Below are 20,177 nucleotides of genomic sequence, written 5' to 3' on the forward strand. Positions count from 1 at the left end.
AGTGGGCCGGCGGGCGCCTGCGCCTTGTGTGCCAGCGGAGCGGGCGGATCCCCCACGACGGGGCCCGGCTGACGTGTCTGCGCTACAGAGCAGCCCGGCCCGGCTGTGCCGGCCTGGGTTGAGGGGAAGAGAGGAGAAAAGAGGAGGCGGCGGAAAGCGAGCGGCGGAAAGCGGGCCGGCGCCTCTCGAAGACTCTGCCTTGCGAGGAGGCCCAGGCGGCGGCGGCGGCAGCAGCTCCTCGGCTGGAAGAAAAAGCCCCGCCCGGCCTTCACCATGTTCAATGTGGAGAGTCTGGAGCGGGCCGAGCTCGGGGAGAGCTTGCTCACCTGGGTGAGTGACCGAGGCTTGTGGCGGGGGGGAAAGGTGCCGTTCCCCGGGAGCTTTTGCCCCCTGGGCCTGTGCTTTCTTTCTCTCCTTCCATCCCTTTCCCAGTTTGGTGCCTGGGCGGCTTCCTTCTGTCTCCAACTCGAGCTCCCAGTTGGGCCCTGCCATGCCTCGAGCCGGTCTCTGTTCTTTTGAGGGGCTCCACACGCTTTGCCTCGCTCACCCCGGTTATGGGCTTCGGCCCCCTAAGATGTGTCCAGCCTCATCCTGCGTATTCAGATGCAGGCAACCCGCTGGATTCATCCGGGCTGCTTAACTACCAACTCACTCTGCGTATAGTGAGAGGTATGATTCTATGTATTTATTTGTTTTCATATGCAAAATTCAGAGTGCGAAGGTGGCAAGTAAGTTTCTGCAAAGCATGTGTTGGGCAGGTACACAGTCTCAAGGAACCAGCCATTGGTTTCCCTGTGAAGGCCCACCTGGCTTTTGTTTTGTTTTTTAGTGTGTGAAAAAGCACAGTAGAACACCTAGTATCTCCTTTCTTCTCCCCGTGGATTGTATCCAGCAAAATTTACTTAGAGTAGACCAGCTGTAATTAATGGATCTAAGATATTTGATGTCCATTAGTTTCAATAAGTCTGTATGGACTATGACTAATATTGGATTCCGCCCCATCTTTCTTGTCCTTTGAAGGCATTAATGTCATCAAGCCATGAAAGGGCTGGGCTTGCTTATTTCGCCATCTCTCCCTTCACAGCTTTGCTGTAAATGCAGCTTCTGCTTCCCTTTAAATCTCATCAGTCTCTTTTAGTGTTTGTATAAACTTGTGCAAAACTTCGTACTTGTGGCTACCACAGGGACAGTTTGCACCTAATCACGTTTCTTGGAGAGAAACTACTTAAAGGCTAGTACTTGGACTCTGCATGACTCTTGGTTGGTTTTTCTCCAACAGACTAACATAGCTATCTCTCTCTCTTGAAGGCGGGGTATTACTTATAATATGTTAATTTCAGAGAAGTAAGTATCTAGTTGTGGTTTTCAGATGTTGACATCCAAGCAACTTGGGCATTCGGGGGGAAATCTACCCACACATTCTGTTGTAGTGTACTTTGTCTATCTAAAATCAGTAGGTTGTCTTTGTTCTATTTTAAAGAGACTTCAGGTATTTGGGCCCAGAGGAGCATTATTTCCACAGGTCTAGAGCTAGGAGTGATGGAACACAGAGATACACTGTTGGAGATATTTGGGGTATACCTCCATGTTGTCATATTTTTCAGTCTTTTGTAGAGCACTGTGCAGGGAGAAAATAAAGGCAACCTGCATTGCTAAGAGGCAAATAGTTGAAGCTAATTTCATATGTGTATTTTTCAGCCAGATGTGTATGCAGACAGTTGGGATCCATGCCTGGTTTCCTATGTTCTTGTGTGTGAATCCATAATCAAATACCCTGGAATACAAAGCTTCTGAAGATAAAGTTCCCATTATGTGCAGGAGATAAAGAATAACAACTTGTATCGGGGTCCAGTAGTGTTCTTATTATTACTTCAATTAAAAAGAAATCTGCAGCCTTGAACTTAAACATATTCAATTCTGTTGATTGCAGCAGGGCTATTTAAGATCAAATTCTATTCTGAAAGATGCTGTTGCCTACAAATGAATGCTTTGTTGATTAAATTACAGAGCAGTCTTAATTGGACAGATATGCCAGTGTATATTCAATTTAAGGTGAAGTGTATCCTAACAGCCACTGTGTGGGTTTGTGGGGAGCAGTGTAAACCTTTAATTTCCGACCTTCCACTAAGTCCCGTGGACTGAATTTTAGTTAACCTTCATTCTTGATGGTGTAAGTTACACAGAAGTCTGTGAGTGGGACCAGTGAATGGAGTTAGGATGCAGCATAACTTAGTTTTTCCATGACACACACCCTTTTTGACCTTTACACCAGAGTAACGTTCCACTGCCTGGATTTTTGTCAGCCATTGTAAGTAGATATGCCAGAGTAAGCCATTTATATTGGTTTATTCTGGGGTGAGAAGATATGCCACAGCCTAACCTCTCTCAGCTGACATATCTCTGGGGTTAGAATTGCCTCACCAGTCAAGAACATGTGATCTGTTATCCCTAGAACTGAATTACCTTCAGGTTGTCAGCAAAAAGTACATGGAAACCAGGGATGATACACAACTTCAATAGGACTTTGCCAGGTGAAAATTTGTCTCTTACACATTAAACCTATAAATAAATAAATAACCGAATGAATGTATGCAGAGTTTATTGTGCTGTCTTACTGCACTTTGATTTTTAACAGCTACATATTGACTGTGTTATCTTCGGACATAGTTAGTTTTGTGGTTTCTGAAAAGGAGCATAAATTGCCTCCAGTGTTGTACTTGCCACCCACATGCTATGTCCATTTCTGTGTTTGTAATGCTAGGTACCTGGAGGGTGACTGTTGCCAGTGCAGGCTTGATTCTGCTGTATTAGTGCAACAGCCTGTGATGTTTTCCAGTTAGCAAAGTACAGTATTCCTCACCATGCTACAGAAGATCACACCAGTACACTCTTCATCAGACTCCAGCTAGTTTAAGATACTGCTTTTTTTCTATTGAAAGGTTTGAGAATGCATACTCAAATGTTGTGCTAGACTGAAATACCTGTGCTGGCTGCCAATTCATTTCCAGGCCGAGTTCCTGGAAACTAATATTTTTCAAATGAGACTGCTTTCAGTTTCACCTTATGTAGAGTCCAGATTTGACTTTTTCTGTTGCAGTACTACCATATTTTTCCGTGTATTAGACGCCCCCATGTATAAGATGACCCCCTATTTTGGGGGGCTCTAGATTAAGAAAGTGGGGAGAGATTGCCTAGAGTTGTTGAGCACGCCTGATTGACGCAGCGGCAGCCAGTAGACAACAGAGCATGCTGCAGTCACCAAGCACCCGCCCAATCGCTGCTGACAATCTCAGGCTTGCGGCAAAAACCAATCACATGGGCAAACTACACACTACCAATGTATAAGACGACCCCTCCCCCCAATTTTGAATTGATTTGAGGTAAAAAAAAGCTCGTCTTATACACGGAAAAGTACGGTATATCTCTGGAATGCTGTCCATACACGCTGACTTTCAAAGGGAACTGGACACCTTTATTTTCCATGTAATCTTTAATTTGACTGGTTGTTTCATTTTCCTGCAACTGTATTCTGCATTTATGTTTTTTTGTTTTTTTTTAGTTAATATGCATCTTAGACTTCATGTGTTGATTCCAAACTTAAGCCATGCTTCAACTAGACTCATTGAAATCTGTGGGACTTTACATTGGTTATCCACTGTGAATTTGATTAAACCCCTTTTAAAAACATCCAGATTAGTAGCCATCAGCTACAACTTGGGGTAACGATTTGTATAAAATCATTGTGCACACTTTTGTCTGTTCTGAATCTTTCAAAATTCAGCTTTATTGAAGTTCCTCAAGTTTTAGTGTCGTAAGAGAGAAAGAGAAACTTCTCGTTGTGTGTAAACAACAATGTGGAGGGCAGGCTTTCTGTTCCACTGCTTTGCATTGAGTCCATATTTATTAATTGCTGGTATTTTTCTCTCCAACTTTCTGCTTTCTCTAGAAAAGTAATTAATAAGGAAGTGAATACTTACTGCATTCTACATTTCCTGGAAACAGAAGTAAATAACAGGCAGTGTTTGCACCATTCTTAACTGGTAGAAAGTTCTTGCATGTTGGAACCTTTAAATGGCCCTGGGATACACATCAGATCCTATTACTGTATTATTATTATTATTATTATTATTATTTTATTATTATTATGAAAATGCATTTCAGAATAAATTATTCTCTTTTCCCTATTTCAGTGACCTTGTTTTCTGCATTTACAGTGCAGACAGATGTATCCCATTTGTGCATTGTCTTTCTCATTGCCTAAATCAGCATAACCTTTAAGGGAGAGAGAAAAGCGATTAAGCAAGCCCATTCCATTTACAGTTTAATTCAAATAAGTTTTTAAAATTATAATGTATAGTTATGGATGGGTGACTAGAATAAATTGCAGAAGGGCTGTAGCTCAGTGGTAGATAATCTGCTTTGCATGTAGAAGGTTCCAGGTTGGTCCTCTGGCATCTGCAGGTAGGGTTGGGAGAGAACCCTCTTGGTAATCCTGCAGACCCACTTACAGTCATTGTGGACAACATTCAGCTAGATGGACCAGTATTCTGACTCTATATAAGACAGCTTCCTATGTTCCTTCTTATATCCTAATAGCACTTTAGTTCTTGTCAATGGGAATCATTTGATACATCATGTCTTATGCTGCTTCTGGAAGAAACTTGGGTTTTAGTGAGTCTCTAGGGGAATATTTTTTATTTAGGTGAGGGTAGCTACCAGGAATGCCTTTGCAATCCTATGTTGGTGTTTAGCTGGTAGGTTTAAGAGGACGCTCTCTGTTAATTTTGTAGCTCATACTCTGCACTTCCGAAGGAAGCAGAGACCTAAATCCAGACACACTGGTATGATGTGTTCTTCAAGTCACACAGTTGTACTTATTCATAAGCTTGTAAATACCCAGGACTTTATAGTTAGTTGATCTTACAAATTACTACTCTGCTACTACTTTCACAGGTTTTGACATGACCACAGTGTTTCTCCTTAAACTGACTTGTCATCAGTATGAGAAACATTTATGGGTTGGATGCATATTTAGTTATTCTTAAGAGTCAACCCAGTGAAATACACAGCACTTGCAATACTTACTTGTTGCATTTATTATATACCATTTTTATACCAAGGCACCTGAAGTAGTATACAGTTTTAAAATACCGAAAGAATAAATGGTATAAAATGTAGAGCAACAGAGTCCTGTAAGGCCAAGTGGTGGTCTCTTCAGAAATGGATGACTCAAGGACTCTTACCTGGGTTCTTTTTCTTCTGCCTTTCCAGGGCTGTCTTAAGCATATGCGGTGCCAGGGTGCAAAGATCCACCTGGCGCCGCCCCTGGTTGCCCAGTCCCAGGCACGCAGGAGGGCGGGGCCACCCGGCTGCCTCAGCATCTTGCTGGCTCAGTCGCCCCCAAACTCGCGGTGCAGAGCCGCCCGCAGCAGAAGAGCCCGCCGCAGTGCTCTGACTGACAGTCGGGCTCTTCCCCAGACTCAACTCTTGGGCCCTGGGCTCTTGGCCTGGCGCCCCTGAGAGCCTGGCGCCCGGGTGCCCCGCACCCCTAGTGCCTATGGGTAAGACAGCCCTGTGCCTTTCCTCAGTTCCCTCAAGACTTAAGTAGCTCCAGGGAAGATGGAGTCAGGGACTGCCCCAAACATCAATTAAAGTTAACTTGCATCCAACCCTATGTAGAAAACTCTCTTGGTTGCTTTTATTGAATAGAACAAAAGCATTTTAAAATAAAGGCATTTGCAGGACCTTTTTGTTTTGATAGTTCTAATGGAGACCAATATTAGAAGGATTTGCAAAATCTGTGTGTGCTAATTGGTACAGACTGAGGAAGACAATTTACTACATTATGGATAGTATGTGGTTTGTAACTAACAACAATCAGCAATGAAGACTTTTTAAGTAATGTGGTTATTGGGTTCATATTTGGAATTCTTCATGTCTGTGAACTATAGCACTATGGACTGCAGCACAGCCTTTGAGAAATGTTTCTCAAACATATTTGCAGCAGTCCTATACTTACGGTCTGTAAGGTGGTGGCTGTTCTTTTTATTTTAAAAACTTAAATTTTTAGGGTTCTATAAAGCAACTGATTTAACAGATTCCTATTTTATTTATTTATTTATTTATTTATTTATTTATTTATTTATTTATTTATGATGGGAAGAAGTTATATTTGCACACACAATTTAGTAAGTTGTAAGCAAGAGAGAATGATTTTTCATCAGAATATTTGCTTGGTAGGAATGAAATTGACAAAAAGGAGTCTGTGTCATATGTCTGTTACACAAACTTGAGTCATTCTGTCTGCGCTGTGGCACTGAATTCTGCTTAGAGTTGACTAGTTCAGAAGATTTTATTGTTTCACTGACATGCCTATGTTGGAATTATGGGCTGGGATCCAAAGAATAAATGCCATGAATGTACAATGGAGGTTACTGCTGAATATTGCACGCACCCTTTCATGCACATTCAGTCACAGTGCGCCTGTAGCACTATAGGCATTATTATTATTTATTTATTTATTTATTTATTTATTTATTTATACCTCTCCCATCTGGCTGGGTTTCCCCAGCCACTCTGGGTGGCTCACAGCATATATCGGAACATACTAAAACATCAACATTAAAACTTTCTGATACAGGGCTGCCTGCAAATGCTTTTGAAAGTCAGCTGTTGGAGTGGCTTGTCAGTTGAAACATAATTATCTCAGTTTAACAAATCATAGTTTATCGGACTAAGAAAAATCCATTTGTCTGTTCACTTATCTTGTGTGCCTTAATTCAAGATTTCCAGAGGTTGGAGAAACCACAGTTTCTTGTGGTGTCTGTACAGGTGATTCCTATGGCCCAGGATATCAAACCATGATGGAGGAATCACAAAGTAGGGATTCCTTAAACCAGCTTTGCTTAACCTGGTGTCAGTGTTTGAAATTAGCCATGTGCCAGGTGTGTTTTGTGACTGGTGCGGGTCCAGTTGTGACCATGTGGAGATCTCTGGATGCCAGTTTGGTGGCTGACATCTCCACCTGGCTGACCCCTCCCCAGCTTTCTTAAGCAGGTAAGCAGAAGAGCTTATTTATTGCATTTATATCCCACCTTTTTCTCCAAGGTGTACTTGGTTCACCCCCTCCTCAGTTATTCCCTACAGTGACCCCGTGATGTAGGTTAAGAGGCTGTGACTGGCCCAAGGTCACCCAGTGAGCTTTATGACTGAGTGGGGATTTGAACCCTGATCTTCAAGGTGCTTGTCCAACACTCTCACCACAATACCATAGTGGCTTCCTAGAGTACTTCTGCTATGGGGCAGCTATATAAATTAAGTAGGTAAATAAATATGGAGAAAGCAAAATGTCACTTACAGAATGAATTTGTTTTATTTGGATTGCTTTATTTAATGTTTTAATGTGTTGTAAACCGCTGAGTTTTTCCCCTTTAAAATATAAAGCAGTCTTGAAATGAAATGAAAAATAATAATAACAATAAATCTTATTTGGGGGGTGGATGGTGCCTAGACATTCTGCTGTGGTGACTGTAGCCTAGTTTTAAGGTGCCATTTGGCAATTAGGTTATATATCTGAGTTTCTAACATTGCGTGGTACCCCTCTAGTTGGTTGGGAATTAAAACTCCATTAGCCCCAGGAAGCAAGGCCAATGGTCACTGGATGATGGGAATTGTAGTCCAAACATCTGGAAGGCAGCAATAGCTTCCTTGGTTTCAAAGTCACAGACTATGGTTAAATAAAGCCTGTAAATATTTAAATAAGGGAGGGGGAGCATGTGAGCACAAAGCTTGTTTCCAATTACACAAATTGTGGTTCATTGGACTGAGATGGTAACATCTGAACCAAACTGGAAAGGAAAGGGCATGCGTAAGGGTGTTTCCTGGGCCCAGGGCATCTGTTCACATTGAGATTAACAGATATTAATAAGTCATAGTACACAGTTTATTTTAAAATATGTACTGAAACCTGTCAGTCTTCCTTTCAGGGCACCTAACAATGGATAATAAGAATAACAATGTGCAATCAAAATCAAGAAGAAGCTGCATACAAACAGAAGACTTTCCTGTTGTTAAAGGCTTTGAGCCACTTAGATATCAACTGAAAGGAAATTTCCAGTGTTAACATTTGTGTCCAAAGCGTGTATGTTAATTATTTGATGGAAGGCTGTTCCAAAATGTATTTTTGATAACTTGGGTGAGAAAATGAGTTAAACTTGTCCCTGAGCTGCTTGTGAAACTTTCCACATCCACCCAAGCACTCTAACCTGTTTGTGAACATTTTAAGAACTGGTTAGGGTAGATTAAATGATCGGTAGGTCGACAAGCTTGTTTAGCTGAAACTCTCCATATATATAAAAAATAGCAGCTGGGTGAAGATGGGCAGGCTGAAATGTGTTCCCATTCTTTTTCCAGGGTGTTAACTTCCTGTTTTATTATGAAGAACTGGTTGAATATTTCTACTCTCCAGGGTTAGGAAATAGGTTTGAAAATTGTTGTTCATGCACTGTAGAATACTGCATTCTACAGAAGGACTTAAGTTCCTAAAGTAGTTTGTGTGTTGAGAGTGTTTGTTTTCAGAGCAGCCACTTTGTTTGCAGTATAACACATGCCAGCATGCCTTGGGTTTTATGATTTCTCAGTTGTAAGAGTCCAAAATATCCTCCCTCTCTGAAGCAGGAAGTAGGCATCCCTTAGCTGTTCCAGGTGCTTCCCATTCATTTGCAATCTGATGAGGCCAAAACTGGCCTCTTTGCAACTGGAACTTTGCAACAATAAAAATAAAATAAAAGATCAGCTGCTGCCAAGGAACATCCCTTGACATAACGTCTAGTAAAACCAGGGATGGGTTCAAGGTTGTATGGGACTTTCAGCCAAAGTAGTTACCTTGTAGGCAGTACTGATCACTGTCAAGTGTCTTCCAGCTGCCATTTTTATTTCTCCCCCCACCCCAAGGCCTAGTCCCCATTCCCCCCCCCAGATAATGTATGTTAATAACATGGCCGCCACTACAAAAACACATAGTGACCAGAAAACTGAAAGTTTTAAAAAGGAGGAACCAAGGCAGGTATTAGCAATGCCAGCACCTATTATGAAAGGGGAGGAGGTAGCTGTGTTTTTAATCACCATTTTAACATAATGCACAAGTATTTTGGAATGTTTAGTCCTTCCCAGAGTGCAAGAAGATGATGAGCTTAAATGTGGAAGGGAGTTTGTGCCCATAGCTAAGTCCACTGACTCAAAAATTTGTGGAACAAGGAGTTATCTAACGTTGGGAGTAGGACTTCCATATGTTGAAAGGATGGTTTCTTTTTTAATCCAAGGCTGTGGGAAAAACAGCACTTTGCTGGAGTGATAATGGTGTGAGCCACTCTATCATAGCTGCAGGTTGTATATGTGTGTAAATAAACTATATATCATACAGATACCATGTTTCGAGACGGGGGTGGCATGTAACAGCATCATTGATTATTGTTAATGTTTTGTTTTGAGGTTATCTTTTTTGAGCTGTGGGAGAAAGGTCACTTTTTAAATAAATTCTAGCTAAAAGTTTCAAGTTTAGAGGCCACTTACTCCTGAATATCATATACTGGGAATGCAGAGACTTAGTTTTGAGAAGACATTCACACACTAAAAGGAGGAGATAATGGGCAGACATTGTCTTAATGTTGCAATCACCACTATTATCAAATATTACAGAGTTGGTGTTGTACACTTGGCTAGAAGGCAGGGAAGGTGGCTGCTGCAGACAGGGAAGAGGTGAATTGCATTTTCATCACAGCATGTCAGGAAGGCCAAAATATGTATTTTAAAGGTGGAAAGGGGTGTAATTTCAAAGTCAAAGAAGCTTAGAGTGGTTATTTATAGCATGTCAATGTGCAGAGAAAAACAACATTCACTTTTAGGGGAAAGTACGCAAAATGCTTAACAAATTTATGATGCAATCTTCTGTTATGCACACTTCCACCCTGTGGAAATTGCTTCTAAAGGTGTGTGCCTTCAGGTATAGAAATACCTGTGCATCTCCAGATAAGAAAATATGATGGACTGTGTGGAAGTTTGGAAGTATTAATTGAGGGAAAGAGCCAAGACACAGCATGCAGAAATATCCCGATAAGGGCTTCTTATCCATGGATTGCTCAAATTCACACATAGATACATTGGTTCTTGTGTGAGATACTGTGCCCTTTGTCACTGTTGTTGGATTTGATTGATACTAACTTTACTTTGCTTTTGCTTTTTAGTTTGCATTTTTGTATTTTATTCTTGTGAGTCATGTTTGATTGAAAAGTGACATAAAAATAAACTTTAACCTAATGTGCCATTATATGATCTGTGCAGATCATATAATTTATTTTCTCTTGAGTTAAGTTCAGTTGACACATTTAACCTACAGTGATTTTTAACAGTCACCTTCTGAGGGCATCTTTATAGCAGAAGTTTTATTAAAAGGGCCAAGATGTCATTGGCTCAGCTACCATACCACCTACGGAAAGTAAATTTCATAGTGACTGGAGGGCTGGGGAAATCTAATGTAGATAGCCTGTTAAAGGATCCATCACTTTATGAGGACTGTTCATGATTGTTCACCCCTAAAGCTTGCTGGGTGACCTTCGACCAGTCATGGTCTCTCAGCCTAACCTACCTCACAGATTTGTTGTGAGGATAAAATGGAGAGGGAGGAGAATTGTGTGTGCCACTTTGAGCTTATTGAAGGAAAGGTGAGATATAATAAATAAATTGTAAAATAAATAAAGGGGCTGAGAGAGTTACTGCCTTGCGGAGGAAGTCATTAGTTTTTTATTTACAATTTTGATTACCAGTAGGGACAGTGTATTTATCCTTTTGGGCTAAATTGTTTTCGTTTGTTACTTTTCTCTGCATTGTATAAATAATATAATGTATTGTAGTCAGCTAGTAAGAGCTGCAGTGCTTTTGAAATGTCTTGATGTGCTGGTGTGATGCAATACAGTGTAACTTGACTAAATGTACCTTTTCCTCCTCAGATCCAGACATTTAATGTTGAAGCACCATGCCAGACTGTGGATGATTTAACCAATGGAGTCGTGATGGCCCAAGTCCTGCAAAAGATGTAAGAGAACACTTTTAAAAAATCATTGTGAATGTGTTTACTTACTCAGTAAGTAAGTAACTTCCCCTTTGCCCCGACAAGTATCCACCTAATATGAACTTACTATGTTATACTCTGATCCTAAGTGTTTTTACTGCTCAACAATAAGTTTTGTTTAACAATAAAACATTAATGACTTTTATTAATGAATGTATTTTTTGGTGAATCAAGCTTTTGTTTTCAAACACAGAAAACAATTTGTGCATGAGCTGCGTGCTTCGCTTTGCATGAGCAAGTAAACCATAGCTTAATGTAACATCCAAACCTGGTTTTCCTTGACCCAGGAAACCACAATTGCCAATCCAATAGAAAACTGCAGTTCAAGGCGGTTAAAGTGAAACAAACCACAATGCCAGATTGATCTGGTATGTTAGGCTATCTTTATTGAGATTTGTTTATCCACTCTCATAAAGGGAGGCATTTCTGCACAGTATAGTTTCATAACCCAGGCTTTTATGGTTTAGCATTATGTGCAAACATGGCCAGTTCTTAGTAGTAGTTTTTTAAATTAAAAAAAAATTATTTATAGACTGTGACTAATGTACTGCATATGATGTCTTGCAAGATAGCATATTTAACTAAAGAATAAGGATCTCCACCCAGAAGAGCATATTTTGACAGTCGTGTTGGCAATAGAGGAAGGAATAGGGGGAATGGATGTTTAATGTATTTGGTGGGCTTTTATATAGAGCATACACAATAAAAAATAAAACTGCTTGTTCAGTAAATTGCACTGTAGTGAAAGAAATAGCAGAGCTGGTGTGACTAAGAGTTCAGTTAATGACGTCTCCATGTTGCTATTCTTCATAAGTAGCATTGTTAATGACCTTGTTTATTGAAAACTGTCTAAATTACCCTTTCACCCCCCACTCTGTGTTAGCCTTTCAGTGTCATGACTCTGTCAAGGCAGTGCTGGGGGAAGTGCTGTTGCTTACATAAGATGCCTTCTGCTAGAAACAGAGTGGCTCTGTTTCTTGCACTTCTACATCTAGCATCTTTCAAGGACATTAAATGTGCTTGAAGATGACTAATCCCCCCGTGCCCCCAGTACTTGGTTTTCTGTTGAGGGTAATATTCATGAAAAGCATTTAGAATATAATAATGTCCTATACCTCTCTGTCACTGTTCCACCTTTTCCTCCCAAACAGCTCTCCCTTTATCTGGGAGAGGTATAGTCTGAAACCAGAGGGAGAGAAAAGTAACAGCTTATGTTTGGTGGGCCTACAACCTTTCATCCGCAAGAGAGGAGTAAAAAAAGACCCTTTCCCTTCAACCGTGAAGGGAAACAGCACAGATTTTTTTCGCATTAAGGATGAATAACTTTCTTTGTGACATCAGCAGTTGCTACATTACTCCCTACTTTCGGCGTGGATCTGTATTTAGCAATCAACATACGTAAAGAAAGAAAATTATTCATAAAAAAATATTTTGAAAAAGAAAGAGACATTGACTTCCTGGTGGGGATTGGTTGTACTGGGCTTTTCTCTGAATAATGTGACAGTGTGGGTGGACTACGGTTTAATGGGACTGAAAAAAAGGGGTATGCAGCTGCAGTAAAGCAAAGATGAAGCAGAAGAAATTGGCCCGGAGAGTGAAATGACGTGGGGATATGCCAAATAAAGACAGATCAAAGCTATCAAGGAAAAGAAGTTGATTTGTTCCTTTACTCGTTCTTTTGGCTATATCGCAAGTTGGATCTGCATTTCCATAGGCATTCCCACCATTTGGTAGACATCTTGCTAGTTAATATATGGCATAAAACATTTGTGAATGTGAAATTGTGAATGTGCTTTCTCCACAACATGCCAGAAATGGAATGGAAGCTAGCTCATTCACTTCTTGAACTAACCAAACCAGTTTGTTGGGGCTTTGTTACCGGCATTTCATCTGTAATCTCTATTTCAACCATCCTGTTGTTCACCACTGAGAATCAAGCTGTACTTCAGCAGGTTTAACTTGCATCTTCAAAGATTTTGTGCTACTAATATCGTAACTCTCAAATTCCTACAAATTAAAGAGTGGCGTGTGGAATGAGATGAACTTCCTCTTCAGCGGAAACAAGTTAAGAATATTGAATTATGAGATAAACGAGCCATAGAGCCTTGGCTTAATGATGGGGGGGGGTGGAGGGAGGATCATAGTCTCTGAGGATTCCATCACACTCACCAGGCTTCCTGTCCTGTTGAACTCCAGTTTCGAAAGTTAAATCTTATCCCCCTCACCCAAAGCAAGCCTTTCCTGCTTCCCACCATTCTCCTACCTGACTTGTTCTAGATGTTCTCAAAAGGATGGTTGTGGTCCATGAGGAGCCTTTTTGAGGCAATTCAGAGGTTTATGACTGCCATGACAACTGTAGAGCTGTCCCAACATATCACTGGCTAATCACATTTTTGCATATCACACTTTGGATCTCATGATCTAGAGCAGAAAGATGGTGATCTATGTTTGAAGAATAACGTGTGCAGTCTGAACCAGAAAAGAGTGCACAGGGCAATGAGGTCAGTACAACTCTGACCTTCACGCTGCTACAGTATACAAACATATCTTCAGATTTAAGGTTGTACTTTTCTCATGTACATTCCATATAAACTGCAGGTATAAGCTCCTAATGGATCTACATTCATCTATTCTAGAAATGAGAGTGACAGACAGAGCTGAAGCACTGATATCAGGGTGGGGAACCTTTGGCCTTCCAGATGTTGTTGAGCTACAGCTCCTGTTATCCCTGACTGGTGCCCATGCTGGCTGGTTCCCCACCCTTGACTTATATGGCAGCTCTTTATATCCCCATGCGATTGACTTAAGTAGGAGTGTACAAATGAGCACTCATCAGTCCTTTTGACACTGCTAACATCGTTGGCTCCTAATTCCTTGTTTGTTCTGCAAGACAATTCTTAGTCAGTTGCAGTAGATGTGAGACTGTAAGCCTTTAATATAAATTTTAACATTAATTAATTATCATTACAACCTATTTACTTAATGAAAGTCAGTTAACAGAGGCATTATATTTAACTGTGAATGTTCCAGTTTGTGTAATTTGAGAGTAATGTCAGAAGTTTCCCTTTCAGATAATAAGAGTATATACTAAATTCATTTTTGAAGATGGATCTGCCAAACCAATTTCTAAGAGACTTCTAGGCATAGAGAATATTCTGGATGAATCTTTTGCCAGAAATGCTTCATAACAGATTATTTGGCCTCTATACCATGGATTTTGTAGTTCTTAGTTGTTCTTAATTACAGCCTGGTACAAAGCTATACTTGATGCAATAATTCATTCATTGTGAGTTACATTAATCTCATAGTCGGAACTTCCATAACTTTGAAGAATAGATGTTTTTAGAACAAAGAAAACAAACAGCAAAAACTGAATTTGAATCCTCCCAGAGCATAATGAAACAGAAAAATACAGAACATGTTTTCATAGCATTTTTAAAAATGTAAGCAAAAAAGTTCCCCTCCCAACAATGATTTTAAAAATTGTGATTTAAAAACATTATGAACTACTATACCATATCCAAATTACTCTTCCTTCTGCTCCTCCAAACAGGTACCACAGAAAAGACTTAGTCAAGAGGCAGGTGAGACTGTTCAAGTGAGGGAGGGTGTCCAAGGGATTGACATGCTTCTAGATCAGTAGCATAATTTGCTATTTCAAAATCAAGCAGTTCTGGGGGGGGGGGGGGGGACGACCTGCAAGCGTAAAAAGGCATGACAGCAGGAAGGTAGGTGTTAGACCAGAAATTCCAAATCTGTGGGGCAGAGTGCACTATCAGGCTATGAGAAAGAAATTAAAGATGGAATACCTTTGGTGCTGTTGTACTCACAGAAGGGCCTTTCATAGAATCTGGTTGGAAGGGACCCTGGGAATCATCTAGTCCAGAGCTTTCCAAAATTTTCATGCTGGGGACACATTTTTAGGACATGTATCATTTTGCAACACAGTAATTCAGTTTTACTAGCAAACTGGAGGTTAAACTAACCCCTTTTCAGCCTCGGGAGGAGTGTAGGGAACGTTTGCACGACACACCTACACACTGCAGCCGACACACAGTTTGGAAAGCTCTGATCTAGTCCAACCCCCTGCAATGCAGGAATACACAGTTGTCCCATATGGGGATCAAACTTGCAACCTTGGCATTATCAGCACCACACTCTATCCAACCGAGCTATCCTGGTGGATGCCGCTTCTGATGGAAGAGGAGGGAATTCTGGCATGAAGGTAAATCAGCAAATTCAGGCATGAAGGTAAATCAGCAAACTCACCTCCCCTCCTCTTCCATTAGGAGAACTGTCCTCTAGATGAAATATTCTTCTGTGAGCACAAAGTATCCAGTTGAATTCCACCCTAAATATTTTAAGGGCCTGTAACCCAAAGTGGGGTGCGGGTGGCGCTGTGGGTAAAAGCCTCAGCGCCTAGGGCTTGCCGATCGAAAGGTCGGCGGTTCGAATCCCCGCGGCGGGGTGCGCTCCCGTTGTTCGGTCCCAGCGCCTGCCAACCTAGCAGTTCGAAAGCACCCCCGGGTGCAAGTAGATAAATAGGGACCACTTACTGGCGGGAAGGTAAACGGCGTTTCCGTGTGCTGCGCTGGCTCGCCAGATGCAGCTTTGTCACGCTGGCCACGTGACCCGGAAGTGTCTCCGGACAGCGCTGGCCCCCGGCCTCTTGAGTGAGATGGGCGCACAACCCTAGAGTCTGTCAAGACTGGCCCGTACGGGCAGAGGTACCTTTACCTTTAACCCAAAGTACCCAGCTGCAGCAAGGGCTTCCTGCTTCATCTCTTAGCTCTTTCTAGATAGGAGCCACACTCTGATCAATTACTTGTGCAGAAAAAACTGTGAATAGGCTCCTCTGTGGGTAAGTAGTTCTTAGTGGTGTTATACACACTGAAAGTAAATTTTGCAGGTGTGAGTGAAGTGTAAGACTGATTTTTATGTCTGAAAAAGGATGCCTCTGCTTCCAAAAGCTCAGGAAATGCACTGTTATAAACCTTAATAAAGAAAGTGAAGGTGAGTTATCTAGCAATAAAGTATGAACAGGCAAAGGAACCAAAAATGTTTTTAAGTTGTAATTCCGTAGCAGATCTAGTCAGCCAGTGTGTGGACTTTCAAATAAAATGAGACTTAGTTACAAAAACAAGAATGAAACAAACCCCACAAGTCAGTAAATACAAGTAAAATAAACATGCTCAGTTAAAGCACCCTAGGGCACCAGAAAACTTTGTGATGCAAGTATTTCAGAAAACTGCAGTAGAGGATTTTAGGAAATGTTCCATTCATTCAGTTATATAAGTTGTCAATCATGTCAGTTTGGCTTTCCTCCGATGAAATGGTGTGTGCTAGAACACATCCAATATTTCCCTTCAACTGTGCATTGGTAATTGTGGGCAAGGAAGCTGATCTTGTAATTGAGGAATTCTAGGACTTCATAGAAACATGAGAGGGCTTAATGGTGGTTAATGAAAGCAAGAAAATCTTCAAATAAAGTAGCTTTTTTAAAAAATGAGGGGCTGCAAAAACATTGTGATAAGTAATATAGGAACCATAAGACATTAATTAATGTTCTAGAACTTTTGGATGAAAGTAAACATATAACATATAATTGAGACATACAACTCATAAATGTCAATAATAATAATACACTTATGAAAGCTTTGTTGGAGTTGACAATCGTGATATCTATTCCAGATAGCCAAATAGAAATGAAATGAATAATATTATTAAGTAATAGCCCAATATTTTATTTAAAAACTATAGATGGTGGTAAGAGACATTGCTAACTATTATTCTGCTTTTGTTTTTTCAGTGATCCAACGTACTTTGATGAAAACTGGTTAAACAGAATCAAAACTGAAGTAGGGGACAACTGGAGACTAAAGGTATTTTCACAGTTTAACTCTGATTTTAACTTTCAGTACACAAAGTATTGCAGTTATACGTGTGTGTGCATTATATGAATTTTATGTTGCCTTTTCCGGAGTTTCAGAGTAGGTTATGGAATAATACTGAATCAGGGCTGATTTTACCTAACCGGTCCCGTCAGCAAAAGCCTTGCTGAAGAACTTATGCTTGCACAATGGGACTCTCTGCACCCAACTGACATGAGATCAAGCCAAAATAAATATATAGGGTGGTATTCAGAGACGTTTTATGCAGTGTAAACCCCTTGAAATTAATGAAAAGGATTGGGCTAGGTCCATTAATTTCAGTAGGCCCGCTTTGAGTAAAAATTTGTTCAATATCATCCATAATACCGAAATCTTTCTTCTTATATATAGATGTGGGTTTTTTTTATCCCAGTGTACCACTCCCTACTCTATGCTGATTCAGAAGTGAAGTGTTAATGGAACAAAAATTCTGAATTCTTTTGGGAGATCATGAGTTGAGAGGAAAGTAGCACGGTAAAGGGAGTTCTGTTGGACCACATGGAAACTAAGAGACCCTCAGCTAATATCCCTGTATGCCATATGCCTCTGAACTTTCAATGTTTGCATGAAATCAGAGACTTTCATGCCTAATAGCTTTATTGACTTTGCTCATCAACCATGCTGGCATCATATTGGCCCTGGGGTACCTTTCCTTATAGTGTACATTCTAGCGAAGTTTTTGTAATTGTGGTTTTGAATAACCCCCAAGGATTCTGGAGAGATTTGACCCTCTTGACTTTTCTTTTCAGCTTCCTTTTTACCAATCCTTCATTTTCAGGAAGTTTCCATTTTGGAAATAAAATGTGATTGTGCGAACTTTCTTGGCAATTGTCCACTTACATATATGTTAAATTTGATAGCACTGTGGTCACGGCTCCCACTCAGTTCAACAGCCAAAATGCTCTTCTCTTACTACCCCAAAATGTACAGCTGGCCCCAAATTGCCAGCCTGGAGGCAGGAACATGCATGGAGGAAGTGGAGGTTGTGGTTTCATGACTTGCTTGGTGGGGATGGCCTGTCCCACTGCTCTCCACTCCTTCTTCCACGTGCCATATTCATCATACCAGTTGCTGATGAGGAGTCTACACTACAGGCCAAAAGACTGAATTAATCCTTTTTATGTTTGCAGTTCATGTTTGCAGAAGGCAAAGGCTTAAAATTCTTTCCATTGGAGTCTTTTTCAGTCTAACCTGCTGATCTGGAGGTAAAATGGGAGCTTTTGCCTTGAATCCCAGATTCCTCTTGGCTAGTAAAAATCAGAGGGGAGGAACTGCTACACCTTACTCTCATTATTCCACATTTGTTGATTTTCAAGTCTCAAGAGCTTTTGCTGAAATCTTTGCTTCTTGATGGTACTGTTGTCAGGGGGAAATGAAATATTACGAATTACCTTTTTAAATTTGATTGAGTATAATCTGGCCTTGTGGTGATTCATGGATGAGAAAAACAGAATCCTTGACAGTTCTTGTTTACTTGCACAAATGGCTTTGTCCTTGTAAGACTTATGAATGTAAAAAGTTGAGAGACAATTGCATTGATGGTGGAAATACTTTCCCCCCCCCCTACCCATCTGTTCCCAAATGAAAATGTTCTAGTACACATAGATACTTGCATTCCTTATGTATACAGAAGATTAAAAACTTGCCCCTCTTACATATCTGAGCAGTTAGAAGATGGGAAATTTCACAGGAAAGTTCAAGAGAATTGTATGAATAAATTTTCTAAACAGTTAAGGTGCTGCTGCTGCATTTTGATCCCTGGAAGATATTTGAAAACAAGAGCTGTTGAGACCCATAGCCAAAATATCTGTAATGATTTCAGGGTTGAGGCAACTTGAACACTTCCCCACTCCATACGTGGACAATGTTCTCATGAAGACGTATCAAAGATTTGCATTCGGCCAGGGGTCTTACAGCTTTCCATATTTCTTAACAGTAGGATACACAGTAGAATCATGGAAGCAGTATTGTCAGTGGGTCACTCTAGGTTGTCTAAATCTGTCTCGGAATTCACACTGCAGGCTTAGGCAGCAGCATTGAAACCCAAGCTTCATTATTTCTTATGTACACAGTTGCTTGCAAGAAACAGTTTGGTGGCTTTCCCTTTGGGGGAAATGGCAGAGAACAAAAACTAAGATGTTTCAGTACAGTCAAAATGTTCTGCCTGCGACTATTTGAAATGATACTTCAGTATTTCAAAAATAAGATATGGTTGATGGTAATATGGAGCAACCAATAGCATGCCAACAGAAGAGTAAAAGATAAACTGCCCTAAAGACTGCTTTGTGCGCCATCAGGGACATTAAATACTTTGCTCTTCTTGGGTGGAATTTTGTTATGATCTTCTGGCACTCAGGACTGTATCCTATGTTGGTACCATTTACTCCCCGACCCCTTGTGTTCCATTTAGAAATAACTTGTCTAGATGATTGAGGGTTGTTTTTTTTAAGAAGCATGGCTTCTTTTAAAGAAGGATAGCTCCGTCGGTAGAGCAGGAGACTCTTAATCTCAGAGTCGTGGGTTCAAGCCCCACATTGGGCAAGAGATTCCTGTATTGCAGGAGGTTGGACTAGATGACAATCATAGTCCCTTCCAACTCTACAATTCTGTGATTCTATGCTCTATCATCTGACAAAGCAAGCATTGTGCATGATCCAGATATACATTTCTGATAATCAGTTTGTATAATTTTCTCAGTAAATTATGTCTTCCCATTGAACTGCGCTCCTTAAATTCTGTCTAATTCAAAAAGTTTAGTAATGAATCTTAACTTCTTCTGTTTACACTATAATTTATCTGCCCAATATTTTTTTTCACTTCAATTATTATGCTGATTTGCACAATCATTTCAAGCATTTTATTAAAGTTCTGGCACATCCATTCTCGTGGGTCCTGATTCTTGCCTAGGGTATAATTTTTGGCATTGCCCATTTAAAGAATTTAAGAACGAAAGCAAGCCTAAGTATTGATTTTTATTGGCTAATGAGGAAATCTAAATTATTTGGGAGCTTGTGGTCTTGATAACCTGAAAACAAGATGTCAAAATGCCATCCAGCTTTTTAAATTTAATGGCATTTTGACATCTTGCTATCAACTTAAAAGGACCGCAAGGTCCAAAGAGT

General features: G+C 40.5%; 1 protein-coding gene across 1 annotated transcript in view; it reads left to right on the top strand.

Annotated features, from left to right (window-relative positions):
- Positions 1 to 8: 8 nt before the first annotated feature.
- The window catches only part of HOOK3 (hook microtubule tethering protein 3), a 52,865-nt gene continuing 32,696 nt past the window's right edge, over positions 9 to 20,177 (top strand). Inside the window, exons 1-3 of the mRNA XM_053371674.1 lie at positions 9 to 330; positions 11,004 to 11,089; positions 16,935 to 17,007. Of these exons, the coding sequence (XP_053227649.1) occupies positions 274 to 330; positions 11,004 to 11,089; positions 16,935 to 17,007 (216 nt within the window). The 5' untranslated portion in view covers positions 9 to 273. The remainder of the gene's footprint in view (positions 331 to 11,003; positions 11,090 to 16,934; positions 17,008 to 20,177) is intronic.

This window comes from Podarcis raffonei, chromosome 17 (assembly GCF_027172205.1).
Source record: "Podarcis raffonei isolate rPodRaf1 chromosome 17, rPodRaf1.pri, whole genome shotgun sequence".
Taxonomy (NCBI): Eukaryota; Metazoa; Chordata; class Lepidosauria; order Squamata; family Lacertidae; genus Podarcis; species Podarcis raffonei.